The sequence below is a fragment of the Callithrix jacchus genome, chromosome 5, assembly GCF_049354715.1.
Source record: "Callithrix jacchus isolate 240 chromosome 5, calJac240_pri, whole genome shotgun sequence".
Classification (NCBI taxonomy): domain Eukaryota; kingdom Metazoa; phylum Chordata; class Mammalia; order Primates; family Cebidae; genus Callithrix; species Callithrix jacchus.
In genome coordinates, this window is record NC_133506.1 from 72,066,706 (window position 1) to 72,088,671 (window position 21,966).

General features: G+C 41.0%; 1 protein-coding gene and 2 pseudogenes across 5 annotated transcripts in view; 1 reads left to right on the plus strand and 2 right to left on the minus strand.

Annotated features, from left to right (window-relative positions):
• The window catches only part of LOC144576436 (coiled-coil domain-containing protein 144A-like), a 78,383-nt gene extending 57,149 nt beyond the window's left edge, over positions 1–21,234 (plus strand). For 4 of the 5 annotated variants that reach the window (XM_078372744.1, XM_078372745.1, XM_078372746.1 and 1 more), the window contains 5 exons: positions 7,253–7,432; positions 8,105–8,325; positions 9,570–9,768; positions 14,603–14,648; positions 20,355–21,234. In XM_078372744.1, coding sequence (XP_078228870.1) covers positions 7,253–7,432; positions 8,105–8,325; positions 9,570–9,768; positions 14,603–14,648; positions 20,355–20,467 — 759 coding nt within the window. In that variant the 3' untranslated portion in view covers positions 20,468–21,234. The remainder of the gene's footprint in view (positions 1–7,252; positions 7,433–8,104; positions 8,326–9,569; positions 9,769–14,602; positions 14,649–20,354) is intronic. The other variant, XR_013535495.1, reaches the window with a different exon arrangement.
• On the minus strand, positions 18,651–18,994 carry LOC144582909 (ATP synthase F(0) complex subunit j, mitochondrial pseudogene; annotated as a pseudogene).
• LOC144582810 (forkhead box protein N3 pseudogene) lies at positions 20,566–21,634 on the minus strand (annotated as a pseudogene).
• Between the last annotated feature and the right edge of the window lie 332 nt (positions 21,635–21,966).

A 21,966-nucleotide genomic window follows, 5' to 3' on the forward strand; every position in this document is an offset into this window, starting at 1 on the left:
TCACCTACTATTGTACTGGGCACTATCTCTCTTTAGTTTCAGTGATGTTTGCCTTATAGATCTGTGTGCTCAGGTGTTAAGTGCATATACCTTTATGACTGTTGTATACTCTTGCTGAATTGATCCTGTTGTTATTATATAATGACCTTCTTTTTCTCTTTTATTTATTTATTTTTTTGACTTAAGCTCTATTTTGTCTGATATAAATACAGCTACTCCTGCATGCTTTGGGTTTCCATTTGCGTGGAATATCCTTCCATGTTTTCCCTTGCAGTCTATGGTGTTTACAGGTGAAATGAGTTTCTTGTGGCCAACGTATCATTTAGTCTTTTTGTAATCCATTCAGTCAATCTATATCTTTAGTTGGATGAATTTAAACCACGTATATTCAAGGTTTTTATTGATAGGTTAAGACTTACTCCTTTCATTTTATTGTTTAGTGATTGTTGGATCTATCCTTGGTTCCTTTCTTCTTCTTCTACTGTTTACCTCTATAATATGGTGGTTTTCTGTAGCAATGTTTGATTCCTTTTTCTTTTGCTTTTCTGTACCTGCTCTACCAGTGAATCTTAGCGTTTTTTTATTTTCATGGTGGTAGACACTGTCTTTTTGCTTCCAGATTGAGGACTCCTATGAGCATTTCTTGTAGGACTAATCTAGTGGTGATGCATCCCTTCAACTTTTGCTTGTCTGAGATGTTATTTGTTTTTCAGTTTTATTTATCATTTGTTGGAGAGACAGTCTCCCTCTGTTGCCCTGGCTGGAGTTTAATGACATGGTCTCAGCTCACTGCAACCTCCGCTCGCCTGCCAGTTTCAAGCAATTCTCATGCCTCCGCCTCCTGAGTAGCTGAGACTACAGGCATGCGCCACAATGCCTGGCTAATTTTTAGTATTTTTAGTAGAGACGGGGTTTTGCCTTATTGCCCAGGCTTGTCTTGAACTCCTGAGCTCAGGCAGTCCACCCACCTTGGCCTTTCCAAGTGCTAGGATTACAGGCATGAGCCACTGCGCCTGGCCCCTCTTTTTCAGTTTAAAGGATAGCTTCGCTAGATACAGTATTCTTGACTGGCAGTCTTTTTCTTCCCACATATTAAATATATCATCTGATTGTGTCCTTTCCTCTAAGGTTTCTGCTGACAAACATGCTGTCTGTCTGATACGAATTCCCTTGTATGTGACTTGGTGTTTTTCTTTTGTTCTTTGTCTTTGACTTTTGAAATTTGACTCTGAAGTGCCTCAGAGAAGACTTTTAAAATTGTATTTCTTTGGGGATCTTTGAGATGTCTGTATCTAGATGTTTACGTCTCTCACAACACTTGGGAGTTTTTCAGCTATTATTTCATTATATAGGTTTTATGTGTTTTTTCCCCTCTCTTCTATTTCTGCAACTCCCAATATTTGAAAAATTTTTGGCTCATCATGGCCCATATATCACATACACTGTCTTCATTCTTTTTTTTTTTTCTATATATGTATTTTCAAAGATGGGGTTTCACCATATTCGTCAGGCTGGTCTTGAACTCCTGACCTCAGGTGATCTGCCTGCCTCAGCCTCCCAAAGAGCTGGGATTATGGGCATGAGCCACCGTGCCTGGCTTGTCTTCATTCTTTTTACTTTCTTGTTTTTTCTTTTTGCTTTTTATTTGTCTGACCTCATATAAAAACCTCTCTTCAAGTTCAGAAATTCATTCTTCTGCTTGATCTAGTCTATTACCAACATTCTCAGTTGTTTTTATTTTATGTATTGAATTCTCAGTTCCAGGATTTCTGTTTGGTTCCTATTAATGCTATGTTTTTCATTGGTGAATTTCTGATTTAGATCATAAATCATTTTCCTGATTCCTTTGTATTTTCTATCTTTGCTATCAGAAATCTCTTCTGATTCCTTTATATTATTCTGTATCTCACTATGTTTCCTTTAGCTTATTGTTTTGAATTTTATAGGCTTCCTTTTCTTCAGGATCTGTTACTGGAGAATTACTGTGTTCCTTTGGAGGTGTCTTGTTTCTTTGATTTTTTATGCTGCTTGTGTCCTCAATGTTGATAACTGTGTAGCTGGTATAATAGTCACTTCATCGAGTTTTAGGGGTTGACTTTTTTCTGTAGATGTATCTATGTTGTTGGTTAAGTATGGTGCTCTGGCATTGATGATGGGTGGGTGCATTGGTGTAGTCTCCACATACTTATGCTTTCTTCTGCTGTAATGAGCATCAGTATTTGTAAGTTACTCAGTGGCTTATGGTGTGGTTGTTAGTCATTTGGGATGCTGTGGCGAGGCCTTGATGGTGATGGGGAGGATAGCAGGCCAGTCCTCAGGCACATTGGTGGCACACACAAAGTACTAGCACTGGCAGCACTAGGCCAGGCTTGCCAGTTTTTGGTGGCAATAGAGTGCCTGAGTGGGCTGGCTTTTGGGCCTCCAGGTGGTGTGTGCTGGGATCAGAGTGGCAGTCATGGGCCAGCCCAAAGGACCTTGGTGACACTTGTGGCACTGGAGATGACAGTAGCAGCTGGGCCTGACCTTGGATTCTTTGGTCACATGCATGGGCACTGGTAGTGATGAAAGCAGGCTGTATGGGCATTTCTCTCTGGCCCTCTATGAGGAACATTTGGGGGGATTCCTTTGGCAGTGTGTGGAGCAGGCTTGTCCACAGGCTCACTAAAGGGACGTGCAAGAGCCTTTGTCAGTGGCTGTTGAGGTAGCCCTGTCTTCATGCTCCTGGCCGGCATGTGCAGGTACCGGTGGGGCAGTGGGACTGTCCTTGGTGGTAGTGGTAGACGGGGCCTGGGTAAATACACGCAGGCCTGGGTGAAGTGGGCTGCTTCTCAGGGCCCTGGACAGTGTATGTGAGCACTGGCAGCAACAACAGCAGCAGCAAGCAAAGTGACCTTGTCCTCAGGCTTTCATATGGCTCACATGGGCACCAGCCCTGGTGGGTTCGGTAGGCTTGTTCTCAGGCTCCGGCATGGTACACTTGAGTGGGCCAGTCCTCAGGGCTCCTAAAGGTATACACAGGTATGCACAGCACTGCCACTGAAGAGCACAGGCCTGCTGTTAGTGGCAGTGGTGGCAGTCAGGTGGCTCCCAGGCTCTGGAGAGTACCCACTTAGGATCCCTTTGACCTAGAGTAGTTTCCCTGGTGGGCTATTAGGTGACAATTTATTTCCACAAGTATAGGGTGCTGTGGGGCAAGGGATTTTGGGGAATCTGTCCTGGCTTTGAGATAATCCTGGCTGGGCTGGCTACCTCAGTTCTCTTTCCTTCTGTCTTCAGAGGATCCCCATCAATTACCTGCTGAATTCCAGTGTGTTCTCTTTGATGTTTTCCTCAAGTTATGTTTACCTACTTGCTGTTTTGGTTTTTCTTTTTGAAGGAGGTGAGTGCTGGCCGTTCTGTCAGCCTTCTCGATGATGTCTGTCTGTGCTGTGCATATTAAGGAAGGTATAGCCATGTTTTAAAACATGCACAATCGACCCTATAATTTTAAAATTTTCTACCACTTGAAAAACACACTCATTTCTAATTATTACCCCCCACTTCACACACACATTGCAGTTAATATGGCAGCAGGTTCAGGCTTGAAGCGCAAGATCCTGTCTTTACCACGTCTGGTAGGGATTCACCCTGGGGTTGTGGTTTCTGTGGTATAACCCTGTGAGTGTATTTCTTGTTAACACAAAGACTTAAGAACTAAAGAGGCAAGTTATCTACCACTCACCCACCCAGTATTCTCCTAAACTGCCATGGACCCTCCTATTGAACAGAGAGAAAATGGGAGTCACAAAGGAAATACTAGACCACAGCAATTCTGAAATACAGCCTGTTGTGTACTTCTGCTTCTTTGATTTGGACTTCATGGGAGCCATCCTCTGTGGCTCTTTACGGTACCTTCTTGGCTCTTTGTTATATCCTTTCTTAAGCAGTGACCTGGGTTTTCAGCTAAGTCGTTTTCTCAGCCAGCTTCCTCCCCATAGAACTTCTTAGGTTCTAAGGCCTCTTTTCATTTTTACTGTCTTGATGTCTTTTAATCCACGCTAGCAAGCAGTGCTATTGTTACTACAGTTCTCTTAATAATTAAGAGTGCTGTGAATTTTACTTGGGTTCTTGTCATTGGAAAAACCACATGTCCAGATCTCTTAGAGATAAGCCCTTCACCTTGCACTTCCTGTGAGGCTGAGTAAGACAGTGCCTTCAGATGTTTATACCCTTAAGATCTTTAAGGGAATTTGAGGAACCACCTTAAATCTTTCAGAGGTCTTAAGAAAGGGTCTTATAGTCACAATCTTGGCTTCACCTTCGGATGGTGTTCCCTGGCCACCCTGGATTCGATTTTATCCCAGAGACCATTTATCTCAGCAATACAGGTGCTCCTCAAGTTAGGATGGGGTTATGCCTGGATGACATTTGCATTTGTTATGTAGGATATTTGCAATTTGTGGACCATTATAAATTGCAAATGTCAGAATTTGGGAGTAGGTTTTCCATTTACAATAAATTCCATTTACGGTGACTTTATTTTTATGCAGCCACCCCCTTAAGCTAAGAGGTGTACACAACTGATATTATTTTCACACTATTATACGATGTCAGAAAATGTTGAATTGAACCATGCTAAGTTAAGGACTGTCTGTATTTGGGACTCTGATATGTGGAAAGGCTATAAAAAGGAAACAGATACTTAAACCCAGAAAGTGCTGGTTGCTGTATATGCAGTAGTCTTTCTTTAGCTTATCTCTTGCATTGGTTTTACTTTCAGCAGCTGTGTAGTAACAGTGTCCTTTCCTTCGGGTTCCACTGTCATTTTCTTCACTATCCTTAAAACCCTTCCTACCAGCCTCTTCGAGGACCATCAGGCTTCCACTCACAGTCGCTTTAAGACTCTTTTTGTTTTCATGCTTATTCTTCTGTAGGTCCTTTTAACTTCTGCTTAGCTCCTAGTCCAGGGGTAATCCTACATGTTTTAGTAGTTTTTGTTATTATGCAATCTATATGCAGTGTCCGTATCTGTATCGGTTACTTCTTGGTATGTAACAAAATGTCGTGTCTCAAAACATCTATTTTGTTCATAAGCTGTAGTTATAAGCAAGGCTCAGTGGGGCCAGCTCACTTTTTCTTTACTTGGCATCAGCTGAGGTGTCTTAAAGCTGGGGACTAGAATCATCTAAAGGCTTGTTCATTCACCTTTGTGGCATTTGAAGCTGCTTTTGGCAGACATTAGGTAGGGAAGACAACTCAAACACCCACCTACATGATGATGCACCATGTAGTTTGGGCTTTCTCATAGCGTGGTGGCTACATTTGAAGCACTAGAGTCCCTAGAGAAAGAGAGTCAGGTGGAAGCTGTATGACATTTTGTAACCCAACCTTAGCAGTCACACAGCAGTTCTGCCACATTATGTTCACGAGAAGCCAGTTATTAATGCCAGCTTGTATTCAGGAGAGGGAATGTCATGGGAGAAGTGGCAAGCAATTTGCAGATGTTTCGGAACCACCACTTCACTTACCTTTTTAAAATAAAAGAGTCCTAGTCATTTCCTCTAAAGGAAAGCAGTTCTTTCCAACTCAGCACCACGGAAATTTCAGGGAGCTTTTTCGTTGTCATCGTTTAATGTGCTCTCTTATTTCGTGTAAAGCAGCAATGAATTACAAGACTGTGCTACTTACTAAACTAAGGCATTTTTATTCAGAAAAGTGGTACGGATCATGCCATTCAACTTTTATACTGGGAGATGTGATTGCTTCTTAACGCCAAGTGTCATTACTCCTTGAAATGTAATTCAAATTAACTTAAGACATTTGCAGTTCAGCAAGAGGCTTGTGGTGCTGGAATCCACTTTTTTCAAGATTTATTAGAGTCTTATTTTCAGAGTCTTATTATGGGAGCCATGTCTTGACTGAGGCCCAAGTAATTTAATATGACACCCCTAAAACTTCCATGCAAATTAACGGGAATGACATTGGGTTAAAGGACTAAGAGACTTGTGCTAAGGGGGTGACTTAGAGCCATTTTAAGGAGGAAAGCCATGAAATGATCATAGAAAAACAGAAGTCTAAGATCAAATCCAAATGTTATGTGGAAAAAAATGATGAAAGTAAAGGATATATTTTTGTGAATTCTGGTGGTGGTTTTTATTTATTTTTATTGCATTTTAGGTTTTGGGGTACATGTGAAGAACATGCAAGGTAATTGCATAGGTACCCACATGGCAGTGTGATATGCTGCCTTGTTCCCGCTCACCTATATCTGGCATTTCTCCGTGTGGTATCTCTCCCCAACTCCCCACCCACCGCTGTCCCTCCCCTATTCCCCTCAACAGACCCAGTGTGTAGTGCTCCCCTCCCTGTGTCCATCCATGTGTTCTCATTGTCCACCACCCATCTATGAGTGAGAATATGCGGTATTTCATTTTCTGTTTTTGTGTCAGTTAGCTGAGAATGATGGTCTCCAGGTTCATCCATGTCCCTACAAAGGACACAAACTCATCATTTTTGATGGTTGCATAATATTCCATGGTGTATATGTGCCACATTTTCCCTCTCCAGTCTATCATTGATGGGCATTTGGGTAGGTTCCAGGTCTTTGCTATTGTAAACAGTGCTGCAATGAACATTATTGTGCATATGTCCTTACAATAGAACAATTTATAATTCTTAGGATATATACCCAGTAATGGGATTGCTGGGTCAAATGGAATTTCTATCTAGGTCCTTGAGGAATCGCCACACTGTCTTCCACAATGGTAGAAGTAATTCACACTCCCAAAATTCTGGTGGTTTTAACTTTGTTTTTAATTTTCTGAGTAATCCAATGGTCTGTTTTTTATGAATCTACAAGAGTATATAGGTAATATTTTATTGCAACTGAATTCATTTCAAAAATGATTAGTTTTGTGTTAGAACATTCTCAGTCTACTTTCTTTTATCTTTTTTTCTTTTCTGCCCATGCTAGCATGCAGTGGCACTGTCTCTGGTCACTGCAACCTCCACCTCCCCAATTCAAGCCATTCTCCTGCCTCGGTCTCCTGAGTAGCTGGGATTACAGGCACCCCCCACCACACCCAGCTAATTTTTGTGCTTTTAGTAGAGATGGGGTTTTGTCATGTTGGCCAGGCTTGTCTCAAACTCCTGACCTCAGGTGATCCATCCGCCTCGTCCTCCTAAAGTGCTGGAGTTACAGGTGTGAGCCACCACACCCGGCCTCTGTCTACCTTCTTCATTACCAAAGTATATTGTTTTTTGATTCATGCAGGATGACCTTACAGAAGCACAGAAAACTGCACCTTCACGATGTCCAGATCTGGACGCAGATAATGAAGTTCTTCGGCAGACATTATTCTCTGTGAAAGCATTAATAAGGAAATGTCAAACACTAGAGGAGGAAAATAAGCAGCGGAAACAAGAAATAGTAAATCTCAAAAGTTATATGGAGGTAAGTATGTTAGAACGTGGTGAAGCTGAACAGTATGAGGTGCCGATTGAAGAAAGATCAAGACGGATAGTAGAAGCGTTAAAGGAAATCAGTCTCTCCTTGCAGGTTGGTTTAATTGTCTGCAATGTGCTTTCATTCGTTTCGCTGCAGATTCTATCTTGGATATATCCATCGTATATGTTTTCTGTACTTTTCTTACAGCAATTTGTTTGGCAGACTTCTAGAAGGAAGGTGATATCTGTTTCTCCCTTTAAATATTTTAGTTTCCATCATTCTTCTAACTAAATTGATCTTCCATAATAAGAATTCTCACTAGAAAATCATTGATTACTAAGGCCAGTATGCATAAAAGAAGACTAATAGAAAAAGTAAAAAAAAGAAAAAATTGTGATTGAGAAATTATACCATACTCTTGAAGTGCTTTTAATCTACATGGTTCCATTTTAAAATCTTAACTTGTTTCTGTCATTGTTTGGAGGATTGTTGTGCAACTCAGAATCAATCGTTAATTCAGTTGATACTGATGATAAATATGTGAAGCTTGAGCTTCTTTCTTTCTTCACGTACTTAAAATTGTTGTCTGAATAACTGACTCCAAACAAAAGGAAACAAATGCACAGTAATTATTCAGGTTATAATTACTTTAAAATGTTCCCTTTTAATTAATTTTAGACTCAAGCAGCACCTCAGGAACAGTTAGAACAGTTAGTGCAAAGGGTGAATGATATTACCGCAGAAAAAACCCAGATGGAACTCACAATCAAAGACCTGCAATCTGAGCTCTCCAGAGTAAAAACTTCGCAAGCCGAAAATAAAATCGAATTGGAAAGATATAAGGATATCTACGTAGAAGGAATAAATTTTGTAAGATCCTTGTCAAGTGGACTGAGAAGGCAAGTCAGTATACAGAATCATAGCAAATAAGTTAAGCTCATTAATTTGCCATCCAGAGCATAACTTCCAGTGAGACAGGTTCATGAGATGTGCGGGAAGTGAAAGCTAACTAGACTATACAATTTTTGAATATTGTAAATTATAAATAGTAAATGAACTTAAACTTTAAGTAAAATAGAAAATAGTAAATGAACTTGACCTTTAAAATCTTAGTCCAGGACAGTCATGTCACTCCTGTTGTTGGTTTTACGTGGCTTCCCCCAGCCCCTTAATATTCTTGTATAGTTAACCCAATCTATTAGGGATTCCGCTAAATATTTGTGAAGCTTCATAATTTAGACAGTGATATCATGATAAAAATTGTCAGTATTCCCTTAATTCAAAATATTAATGAATTTAATTAATTTTTGGAAGATGGCAGCTGAAACCTTGGGTCAAGTATGACAACTCTGGGCACATTCTGGCACTGAGTAAATTCCCTTCACTTGACTGTTAGAGGGCTCCTTGAGAAGAAGCGTCCTGTGTAGTTTTTCCACTCTACGTAAAGACACACTTGTGAAATACAAAATGATTAACATAGGGTTAAAGGGACGTATTACTTACTAAGTGGTAAAAAAAGAAAAAAGCACCTCGGTCAGCCTGAGGGGGTGTGTGGAAGACAGAAAGGGCAGGCCCCACCTCTGAGGCATGGGCCACAGCGGTAGTCGATGCTGCTTTAGCTCTCTTCGATCTCAGCCATCTTATTCTCCCCTAGGGAAAGTCTCCTTGAATGATTCCTCAATGCCAAATGCTCAATTTTTTCCAGATAATGGGTGAAATATACAAGGGCGGTAAAAACAATTGTTTGAAAATCTCTTTGACTGATAGTTTTTTAAAAATCTCAACTAGTTTACTCAATACAAATATTTCTAGCTTTTATTTTTTTCTTTTAGCTTTTTAATTGTATATATTTAAAGAGTACAACATGATTTATTGTATATATTTAAGGAGTACAACATGATTTCTAGGGGGATTTCCAACCAACAAGTAGTTGTTCCCCCTAGAAATAGATGTACTTCTTTAGACCAATGTTAAAACTATAACTGGATACAGTATGCATGCTCTAACACATTTTCAGAGTTAAAATATGGCTTACAGTATATTCCATTTACTCTTATGGCAACTTCTGGAAGACTTGAAGTCATTTAGGAATCATTTAGAAAAAAATGAAATACTAAGCATTTGTCTTTTGTAATCTTCATAGAACCATGGAGATGACAGCAGAGGTCAGTGCCCAGGTTACTGCGGAGAAAGAGAAGACCAGATATGCAGCCACTGCTTCTACTACAAGGCCATTCCTAGTGTCACCTTCTGTTGGAAATCTTAGTGAAGGTCTCAACAGAAGACATATTGGAAGAGAAAGCAGGTCTTCAGATGAGAGCATGGAGAGCTTCATGTTGAGGGTTAGTTATATTATCTTTTTTCCTTTGGTGTTTAGATTTCTGATATAATTCTGGCATGTTACTTGCTGAAATACTCAGTTGTTTAATTGTGTTGTGTGTGGTAAGCAAAGGTAATAATTATCTCTGTTAATAAAGAGGAGACAGAAATTTTAGTGATTTTTGAATCCCCGGAGCTCTCATTCACAGGAGATTACTCCTTTGTTAACTTGATTCAGTAACCAAACGGACACATTTTAAATTTCTTTTAAAACCACAATTAAGTTAGATTTTAACAAAGGTATACTTTGATGTGCATGGTCTTACTAATTGATTTTATGACTAAGGTGGCAGTGATGTCTAGAGTTCTTCAATAGCAAATGTGACCAGACAGAATCAATTCTATTCTTTCTACCCCAAATGCCATGTAAAGCTGCACATGGACATCTCCCCTGGACCAGTAACAGGAACCTTTTAGTTCAACCACGTGTTTTGTGACATGGTAAAGCCCTATAAAACTGCATACCTCAACCATACCTCAGCTTTCCATGGAAACTGCTCTCTGTAACCCAAATGTGACAGGCAAGCAGTCCAAACCCACATTATCTTGGCCCCTGTGACTTGTAATTTCCATGCTACGCAGACAATGTGTAAACAAATGCTTATCTTGACTTTGTGAACTGCTTAAGTAACAATCAGAATGTCAGAAGTCCCCTGGCTCTCGGAGTGTCCGGAGCCCCTCACCCTCATCTCCACGCAGGAGATGATTTACAGAATCTACTATCCCTCAGAATGTCTGAAACCCCTCATTCCCACCCACACCCCTCACCCTCACTTCTGAGGTGGTTGTACAGGTATAAAAGGTCTTGACACCCTGCTTTCAGGGCCACGGGTTGGAGAGATGTGAGTCCTCCGTGGCCGCCGGCAATAAAGACCCTGCAATCTGGCATACTTTTGTCTTGGTGTTGACTTTCTATGCTCACTTGACTGTAACAGTTTCACTCAGAGTAAGTCTATTTCTGAGGATTTCAAAATGGATCCAAGAATGACAAGCTGTGTCAATTATAGAATTGGTAAAGAAAAAAAGGAGTTCAACTGTGCTTAACTCAGATTAAGGTATTTGTCTAATATTTGTCCATTTTTCAACTGGAGGAAAATTATAAAAGCTGAGCACAGTGGCACACACCTGTAATCCCAGCTACACCTGAGGCTGAGGGCAGAAAGATCACTTGAGCCCAGGAGTTCAAGGCTTCAGTGTGTAATGATTGTTCTGTAACACTGTAGCACTCCAGCCTGGGCAACATAGCAAGATTCTGCCTCTTACAAAAATTACAAAATCCATAAAACATTTGTATGAACAAAAAAAATAGTTTTCTTTGTGTTTATTTTTATTTTTTAAATTTCTGTCAATGCACATTGGCTTATAGTTTCAGTGGTTTTGTTGTTGTTGTTGTTATTTTGTTTATTGGTTTTTGTTTTGATTTTTTTTATAAGACAGGGTTTCACCATGTTGGTCAGGCTGGTCTTGAACTCCTGATCTCAGGTGATCCACCCCCCTTGGCCTCCAAAGTGCTTGGATTACAGGTGTGAGCCACTATGCCCAGCCTATTGTTTTGTTTTGTTTTGTTTTTGAGATGGAGTCTTGCTCTGTTGCCCAGGGTGGAGTGCAGCGGTGCAATCTTGGCTCACTGCAACCTGTCTCCTGGGTTCAAGCGATTCTCCTGCCTCAGCCTCCCAAGCAGCTGGGAATATAGGCATCCACCACCACACCCAGCTAATTTTTGTATTTTTAGTGGAGATGGGGTTTCATTATATTGGCCAGGTTGGTCTTGAACTCCTGACCTCGTGATCTGCCTGCCTCAGCCTCCCAAAGTCCAGGCATTACATGTGTGAGCCACCATACCTGGCTTTTTTTGGTGTGTTTTTATGATTTTCTTAATGCACAGAAAATTAGCATAGGCCCACATGGAATGAGGCCTCGACCTTGTTGTGTTTACCTGGCTATTTCATGTCCTAACATATCACAGAAGAGCAAATCTGTGGTTTCTTAGACAGCATTGCAGCCAAATAGCTTAAAAGGCAATGCATTAAATTATTGTTTTAATACATAGATTTCAGGAGCCCAGCTAGCTGAGGTTTTTAATGATATTGTTTGCTTAGGTTTTCTTTTTCTGAAAAACAAATAAGATGATTAGCATCCAGATGCTTCAGTCATGAAATTGTACCACTGGGTACAAAAGGAAAATGAATGTTAAATATATCTGTAAATTGTTAAGCATGATGCCAATATAATGTTCTCATTAGTACTGTGAACCCCCACAATTTGAGACAGGCCTCAGTTAATTGAGAAAGTTTGTTTTGCCAAAGTTGAGAACACATGCCATGACACAGCCTCAGGAAATCTTGACGACATGTATCCAAGGTGGTCGGGGCACATCTTGTTTTTATACATTTTAGGGAGACAGGGGACATCAATTAATATATGTAAGAAGTACATTGGTTCAGTCTGGAAAGGTGGGACAACTTGAAGCAAAGGTAGGAAGACTGGAAGTTGGGAGGGGGCTTCCTTCCAGATAGGTGAGACAAACAGTGGCATTCTTTTGAGTTTCTGATTTGCCTTTCTGAAGGAGACAGTCAGATATACATTTATCTCAGTGAGCAGAGAGGTAACTTTGAATAGAATGGGAGGCAGGTTTTCACTAAGCAATTTCCAGCTTGAGTTTTCCCTTTAGCTTAGTTATTTTGGAGCCCAAGGTATTTTTTCTGCTCACAGTACTTAACAGAAAAGTGAGGTAATGTATCATTTTACAAGATGGTGATGAGAGAGTATAAAAAGCAGATCAGATGCAAGGGAAGATTTTTGAGGAACTATTTTTTCTCAATTTTTTGGGGCCTTTCACTGGCTAGGAAAAAACTGGAGTCATCAACACTCAATACCCCTTTCCTAAGCTTTTGGGTCCCAGAGGCACTTTGTCCCTGTGTCCTGGGTCTGTCCCTTTTCCCTCTGCTTTCACATCTGACCTGGGATCTCTTTCCCAAAGGCTGTTGCCCTCCACTGTCATTTATGTGGCAAAATAGTCAAGGGTCAGGGAAAGGCTGGAAGAGAATTGGTGTAGGGGGAAGCCACTCCGGGAGTGGAAAGGGGCAGAGACTTCTACCATGTACTTATTTCTAAGAGTTTGAAGATAAAATGACCTTTATTTGAAGTTGTTATACAGAAGTATTCTCCTCTACAGAGTTATGATTTCTTCAGTATAAAAGTAAGCAATTTGTTAAGGAGAGTATCTCATTTTTATGTTAACCAAATTGAGGTAGTACGAAAGTATTTGTGAATGGGGTAGAAAGAAATAATACAATTTATTACACTGGTAAGATTTAGCAGAAGAGTTTTTTGGAGAAAAGATAACTTTACAGTAGTAGTGTCTTAGTTTGAGTCATGTAAAAATGTACTTTTACATACTGCTTATGGGTGGCAATATCTAGGGGTTCTTTGAAGAAAGGCTTCCCCCTTTATCTGGTATTGAGTTACTTCTTTTATAAGGCCTGGCTGGTAATGCTGTTGTCATGTTGTTATACCAGAGCGACAACAGAAAGTTAACGCCAAGACAAAAGTATGCCAAATTGCAGGGTCTTTGTTGCTGGTGGCCACGGAGGAGGACTCACGTCTCTTCAACCCGTGGCCCCGAAAGGAGGGTGTCAAGACCTTTTATGCCCATAAACCACCTCCTGGGCAGGGAAGGGGACGAGGGGCTTTGGACGTTCCCAGGACCAGTGGACTTCGGACATTCTGTAAACCACCTCCTGGGCAGGGGTGAGGGTGAGGGGCTTCGGACATTCCGATTGTTACTTAAGTGGTTCATGGAAGTTAAGCATTAGTTTACACATCGTCTGGGTAGGGTGGAAATTACAGACCTTAGTGACTTATTACAAGTTGCAGGGGCCAACATGGCGTGGGTTTGGGCTGCTCGCCTGTCACATCAGGGTTACAGAGAGCAGTTTCAACAGAAAGCCGAGGTATAGTTGAGGTATGCAGTTTCACGGGGCTTTTACCGTGTCACAATGTTACTTACTCTGTAAAGCCTATTTATAATGTTTTTTGTCACAGAAATGTTATGGAAAGGAGGCTCAAAATATTGGTTAACCTGTTAGTAAAAAAAATTGACACCTAAAATTTATAAAGGCATTAGATATCATTATCATTCTCGCCACAAACCATCTCAGACCCTTTCTGGGCCTTTAATGAGAGAGTGCCTATTCTACAAAAGATTTAAATGAGAGCACTCTAGATAGAGATACTGACAATAAGTTTGAAATATTCCCACGCCTTTCATAATTAAGTAGATAACTATAACTTGTCAGATGCTTCAAAAATGGGTACTAATTTCTGAAAAGAAATCAAAGTTGCAAAATCCAAGTTGCAGTTAAATGACTATATTGTTTTCCTAGTTTCTAATTCTAGAGCGTTCATTTTAAGGAACTATTCATTAAAGTGAAAAACTGATTAGACTTTTATGAAGGGCAGAGTTTTGATAAGAATGGGAAAGTAATGCACTCATTGCAAAATATGAGTTGACTTGTTTAACCTCTGTACTAATAAGGGAAAACCTCACATTTTTGAAATGACATTGTCCAACAGACCAATATTAATTGTGCTTTTATGAGATTAAACAGCATAACACATATATGTTCTCCTTTACCTAAATTTAAAATATGAATTTATGTGATTTTTTAAAAAGCAATCTTGAAGTTAGGTCTAGTCTCTGAAAGTATTATATAAAGGCCACATTTTGTAATTGATACTTCTTACCATAAGAAGGTCTCTTCTTAAACATTATAAATAATATTTGACTTATTTCAGATGCAGCAGAAGCTGGATAAAGAAATACATTCAGCAGGAGTAACAGGTAAGTTACCCAAAAAAAAATTTTTTTTTTCTGAGACAGAGTCTCACCCTATTGCCCAGGCTGGAGTGCAGTGGCACAATCTCAGCTCACTGCAAACTCTGCTGCCCGGGTTCAAGCAATTCTCTTGCCTCAGCCTCCCAAGTAGCTGGTATTACAGGTGCCTGCCACTATGCCCAGCCAGTTTTTGTATTTTTAGTAGAGACAGGGTTTCACCATCTTGGCCAGTCTGGTCTTGAACTCCTGACTTCGTGATCCACTGGCCTTGGCCTCCCAAAGTGCTGGGATTACAGGCATGAGCCACTGCAGCTGGCCATTACCAAAATTTATAAATTAAATTTAGATTAAGTAATATATGTGTGAAATAAACTGCAAATGACATCCCTTTTCATTCTTCGGTTAACAGGTCCTACATTAAATATTCCCTCTTACACACATCTAATGATGTGAAAACTCAAACATGTATAATGAAGAGCATACTATGCCTCATGAATTATCACCTTCCATAGCTTGAAAAAAAAGCTCGAGAAGTCAGGCTCTACACTTTTCTTTTGCCATCCCTATGGGACTGTCAGCCAGCACACAGAAACCATCCTCAGAAAACAAAGGCATCATCAAGTTCTCAGGGTTATTGTAGTGATTTTTTCTTTTTTTTTTTTTAATTGTACTTTAAGTTCTAGGGTACATGTACAGATCTTGCAGGATTGTTACATAGATATACACATGCCATGGTGGTTCGCTGCCTCCATCCCACTCATCACCTAATTAGGTATTTCTCCTAATGTTATCCCTCCCCAGTCTCTCCACCCGCCACTATACCTTCCCGAGTCACCTGTTCCACAACGGGCCCTGGTGTGTGATCTTCACCTCCCTGTGTCCATGTGTTATCACTGTTCAGCTCCCACTTATGAGTGAACATTTGGTGTTTGGTTTTCTGTTTTTGTGTCAGTTTGCTGAGAATGATGGTTTCGAGATTCATCTGTGTCCCTGCAAATGACGTGAACTCATCATTTTTTATGGCTGCATGGTATTCCATGGTGTATATGTGCCACATTTTCTAGTCTATCATTGATGGGCATTTGGGTCGGTTCCAAGTCTTTGTTATTGTAAACAGTGCCACAATGAACATACATGTGCATGTGTCTTTATGATAGAATGATTTATAATCCTTTGGGTGTATATCCAGTAATGGGATTGCTGGGTCAAATGGAATTTCTATTTCTAGATCTTGAGGAATCGCCACACTGTCTTTTACAATGGTTAAACTAATTTACACTCCCACCAGCAGTGTAAAAGTGTTCCTATTTCTGCATATCCTCTCCAGCATTTGTCTCCAGATTTAATAATCGCCATTCTAACTGGCATGAGATGGTATCTCAATGTGGTTTTGATTTTCATTTCTCTAAAGACCAGTGATGATGAGCATTTTTTCATGTGTTTTTTGGCCACATAAATGTCTTCTTTTGAAAAGTGCCTGTTCATATCTTTTGCCCACTTTTTGATGGGTCGGTATTTTTTGTTGTATATCTGTTTTAGTTCCTTGTAGATTCTGGATATTAACCCTTCGTCAGATGGGTAGCTTGCTGAAATTTTTTCCCATTTTGTTGACTGCTGGTTCACTCTAATGATGGTTTCTTTTGCTATGCAGAAGCTCTTACGTTTAATTAGATCTCATTTGTCAGTTTTGGCTTTTGTTGCCATTGCTTTTGGTGTTTTAGTCATGAAGTCCTTGCCTATGCCTATGTCTTGAATGATACTGTCTAGGTTTTCTTCTAGGGTCTTTATAGTGTTAGTTCTTAAAGAGTTAACTCTCTAGAGTTAGTTAGTTTAACTCTTTAATCCATCTGGAATTAATTTTTGTATAAGGTGTAAGGAAGGGGTCCAGTTTCAGCCTTCTGCACATGGCTAGCCAGTTTTCCCAACACTACTTATTAAATAGGGAATCCTTTCCCCATTGCTTGTTTTTGTCCAGTATGGTTGTAGATGTGTGGCATTACTTCCAAGGCCACTGTTCTGTTCCATTGGTCTACATCTTTGTTTTGGGACCAGTACTATGCTGTTATGATTACTGTTCTGTTCTATTGGTCTATATCTTTGTTTTGGTACCAGTACCATAATGTTTTGATTACTGTAGCCTTGTAGTATAGTTTGAAGTCAGGTAGCATGATGCCTCCAGCTTTGTTCTTTTTGCTTAGGATTGTCTTGGCTATGCAGGCTGTTTTTTGGTTCCATATGAAGTTTAAGGTGGTTTTTTCCAGTTCTGTGAAGAAGGTCACTATAGCTTGATGGGGATAGCATTGAATCTATAAATTACTTTGGGCAGTATGGCCATTTTCTCGATATTGATTCTTCCTAACCATGAGCATGGAATGTTTTTCCATCTGTTTGTGTCCTCTGTTATTTCCTTGAGCAGTGGTTTGTAGTTCTCCTTGAAGAGGTCCTTTACATCCTTTGCTAGTTGTATTCCTAGGTATTTTATTCTCGTAGCAATTGTGAATGGGAGTTTGCTTATGATTTGGCTCTCTTTAAGTCTGTTATTGGTGTATAGGAATGCTTGTGATTTTTCACATTGATTTCGTATCCTGAGACTTTGCTGAAGTTGCTTATCAGTTTCAGGAGATTTTGGGATGAGACGATGGGGTCTTCTAAATATACAATCATGTCATCTGCCCATAGAGACAATTTGACTTCCTCGTTTCCTAATTGAATACACTTTATTTCTTTTCCTTGCCTGAATGCTCTGGCTAGAACTTCCAATACTATGTTGAATCGGAATGGTGAGAGAGGGCACCCTTGTGTAGTGCCAGTTTTCAAAGGGGATGCTTCCAGTTTTTGCCCATTCAGTATAATATTGGTTATGGGTTTGTCATAAATAGCTTTTATTATTTTGAGATACGTTCCATCGATACCTAGTTTATTAAGAGTTTTTAGCATAAAGGGCTGTTGAATTTTATGGAAATCCTTCTCTGCATCTATTGAGATAATCATGTGGTTTTTGTCTTTGGTTCTGTTTATGTGATTCATTACATTTATAGATTTGTATATATTGAACCAGCCTTGCGTCTCCAGGATGAAGCCTACTTGATCATGATGGATAAGCTTTTTGATGTGCTGTTGCATTGAGTTTGCCAGTATTTTATTGAAGATTTTTGCATCAATGTTCATCATGGATATTGTCCTGAAATTTTCTTCTTTAGTTTTGTATCTGCCAGGTTTTGGTATGAAGATGATGTTGGTCTCATAAAATGAGTTAGGGAGGATTCTCTCTTTTTGTATTGTTTGGAATAGTTTCAACAGGAATGGTACCAGCTCCTCTTTGTACGTGTGGTAGAATTTGGCTGTGAACCCATCTGGACCTGGGTTTTTTTGGTTGGTAGGCTATTAATTGCTGCCTCAGCATCAGACCTTGTTATCAGTCTATTCAGGAATTCACCTTCTTCCTGGTTTAGTCTTGGGAGGGTGTACGTGTCTAGAAATTTATCCAAATCTTCTGGATTTACTGTTATGTGCATAGAGGTGTTTGTAGTAATCTCTGTTGGTAGTTTGTATTTCTGTGGAATCAGTGGTGATATCCCCTTTATCATTTTTAATTGCATCTATTTGATTCTCCTCTCTTTTTTTTCTTATTAGTTTGACTGACAGTCTATCTATTTTGTTGATCTTTTCAAAAAAACCAGCGGCTGGATTTACTGATTTTTTGAAGGGTTTTTTTTGTGTCGCTGTCTCCTTCAGTTCTTCTCTGATATTAGTTATTTCTTGTCTTCTGCTAGGTTTTGAATTTGATCTTGCTCCTCTAGCTCTTTTAACTTTGACAATAGGGTGTAGATTTTAGATCTTTCCCCACTTCTCTTTTTTTGTGCATCTCACAGATGCATTCATTCATGCCATGAAGTAAACAGTTGAAATGCGTGTACAGTGATGTTCCACGCTCCCCATCTAACACAGCTTGCTCAAATTTACAGGCAGACTGACATTTTCTTTCACGTGTACTCCAAGTAAAGCTGGTTACTGATGACCATGAGCAGCAGCTGAAGCTTTTGCAGCCTTGCTTCTTTAATCAGCAGCCAGGATTTTATAAATGATGAAGCCCATCAGCCCCCTTCCTACCCAAATCTTCTGGTAAACTTGGGCTTCATGGGGAGCCACATATTTTTCATAATTCTTTGGAGCATCTTGGAACAGGACAGATCGCTCAGGGAGTACCCCAAACCCACAGCCAACTCAGAAAGGCATTCATTCATTCATTCATTCAGTTAGTTAGTTAGTAAGTATACGGAGTTTTGCTCTTGTTGCCAGGCTGGAGTGCAATCTTGGCTCACCGCAACCTCTGACTCTGGGGTTCAAGCGATTCTCCTGCCTCAGCCTCCCAAGTAGCTGGCATTATAGGAATACACCACCACCCTGGCTAATTTTGTATGTTTAGTAGAGATGGTGTTTCTCTATGTTGGTCAGGCAGGTCTTGAGCTCCTGACCTCAGGTGATCGGCCAGCCTCGGCCTCCCAAAGTGCTGGGATTACAGGCATGAGCCACCATGCCCAGCCGTTGGTAGTGATTTTTAAGGCCAAAACACCCCAGTCTCATCTAGTAACCTGAGGCCGGTACAGTTTGTAAGCAGTCGCTTGAGAGGTTAACACTTTAAATCCCCAGTCATTTACAGTGTCATTGGTTTACTTTTGCCCTCAGGAAAAGTTCCAAATTCCTTTTCATGGAATATACACAGCCATGTTCATTTGGTTCTTGTCAAGTTCCTCAGGCATAGCTCTGACCACTTACTGTATTCTGCCCCTTTGTTCTAGCGTCCAGCCAAACTGGACGGCACAGAACTCCCCGGTGCTCTTCCTTCACCTCCAGCTCTTTGTGCTTGCTTCTTGGCTCTAACTGCCAATCTTTTTTTCATGTCCTTCAGGCATCCACTAACCATGCCTCCACCAAAAAGCCTACAATATCGAGACAAAACTGGGATAGGTGTCCCTCCTATGTTCTAATAGTGCCCTGTTTTATACCTGTCAGGGTGTCTATGACTTGGCATGGAAACTGCCTATTTGTCTACTTTTTCAGGTTATAGCATACGATTGCTGAGGGGTGGACTGTATCATCTTGATCTTGTAACTCCAGGGTTTGTCATAGTCTAGTACCTTAGCACATGGCTGTTGAATAAATGAGTGAAGAATGAGAAAACCGGAAACTGTGATACTCAACTGCAATGATCACTAATTCAGTGTGCAACTATTGGCAAATTATTATCTAATAATAACTTAGCATTGTAGTCATATGTATTTTTTATTCTTATTAACACTGAAAAGGTTCTCAACTCTTTTTTACTGACTTAACAGTTAGTTACCTATGAAATATATAGAATGTAATTCTTTGGCCAGGAATGTTGGCTCATGCCTGTAGTCACAGCACTTTGGGAGGCTGAGGCGGGCAGATCACTGGTGCCCAGAAGTTTGAGAGCAACCTGGGCAACATGACAAAACCCTGAGCACGCATAAAATACAAAAACTTGCAAGGTGCAGTGGCTCATGCCTGTAGTTCCAAGTACTTGGGGTTGAGGTGGGAAAATTGCTTAAGCCTGGGAGGAAGAGACTGCAGTGACCTGTGATCACACCAGGGCACTCCAGCACAGCTGAAAGAGCAAGACCCTGTCTTGAAATTAATAATAATAATAATAATAATAATAATAATATAATTCTTGCTTTTTCTTTTCAGCTGCTATTGAATTAGAATCTGAAGTTGCACACATCAAAAATGCGAAGATAGGATCAGTTGAGGCTGCAGTAAAAGAATACAGAGAGGTTTTATGCAGAAAATACAGGATATGAAAGATAAGGCAATTTTATTTCTGGGCTGTTCACATGATATTTTGTTTCCTTTTTTTTTAACTTAAATTTTTTTGTGGCAAATATGCATAATATAAAATTTACCATCTTAACCATTTTAAGTATATGGTTCAGCAACATTGGGTACGTTCACGTTGTTTTTGTTTTTTGTTTTTAATTGCATTTTAGGTTTTGGGGTACATATGAAGAATATGCGAGATAGTTGCATAGGCACACATGTGGCAGTGTGATTTGCTGCCTTCTTCCCCTTCACCTATATCTGGCATTTCTCCCCATGCTATCTCTCCCCAACTCCCCACCCCACCGTGTCCCTCCGCTATTCCCCTCAACAGACCCAGTGTGTAGTGCTCCCCTCCCTGTGTCCATCCATGTGTTCTCATTGTTCAACACCCAACTATGAGTGAGAACATGGGGTATTTCATTTTCTGTTCTTGTGTCAGTTTGCTGAGAATGATGGTCTCCAGGTTCATCCATGTCCCTACAAAGGACACAAACTCATCATTTTTGATGGCTGCATAATATTCCATGGTGTATATGTGCCCAATACTCCGACTCCTCTTTTTGTCCACTTTCTTAAACACTTATTCAATGACAAATTGTGTCTCACTGAGTTTTTCCACCCATTCTTTTTTAAATGGTTGGTGGAAATCAGCAGTGAATTTGTCAGGTCCTGGGCTTTCCACCCAGTAGGTGCATTTGCAAAACATGGAAAATGTTCCAAGATCCAGTTAAGATATCCTTACTGGCAGGCACTTGGTTGGAGAGTTCTTGATGGCCATAAATATGAGACAGCTGAAGGAGTAGGGGGGTTTGCATTTTGGGTTCTGCCTGGCATTGTAGGGCATGTCAGAGTGGGCAGGGGATGCGGGGGTGTCATCCAGGTCCTGGATGGGGCTGACACTCCTGAGGATCGACTCCCCAAAGCCCTTCAACAAGTTCTTGCTCTCGTGCAGCCAGTTCAGGTTGGTCAGCTCTTTATCTTCCATGGCCCCCTCTTCTAATCGGATGTCAGGCAGAGAAAAGTCGAGGGCATCGTCTTCTTGAAGGGCCTTGGAGAAACCGCTGCCCTGGTAACACTGACTCAGTCCACTGGAGACACTTAATTCCTGAGCTTTCTGGCTTCTTACTGGGAGGCATGACTAGACCCATTTACGTGAAGGCTCCTGGCCGGAGCGGAGCGCAGGGGCGCGGGGGCTCCGCTGCCTTTCAGCGGGAGCCGACAAACTTTTGCGGGTGCCTGGCGGGCATCGCTTGGTGGCCCCGCTAAGGACGTGCGGGCGCTGTGCGGCGAGCCCTGGGCGGCAGGTGGCGGGGGGGGGGGGGGGGGGGGGGGCGGGCTGCGGCCACGGGCGGCAGGGGTGCGGGAGTCGCAGTGCGGCATGGGACCTGCGGTTTCCGCCAGGCACGCCGCGTGTCCTCCCGCCAGCCCCGCCGCTCCCCCTGCCCCGTCTCGCCTCCGCTGCGGCCTGTCGGGCTGCAGC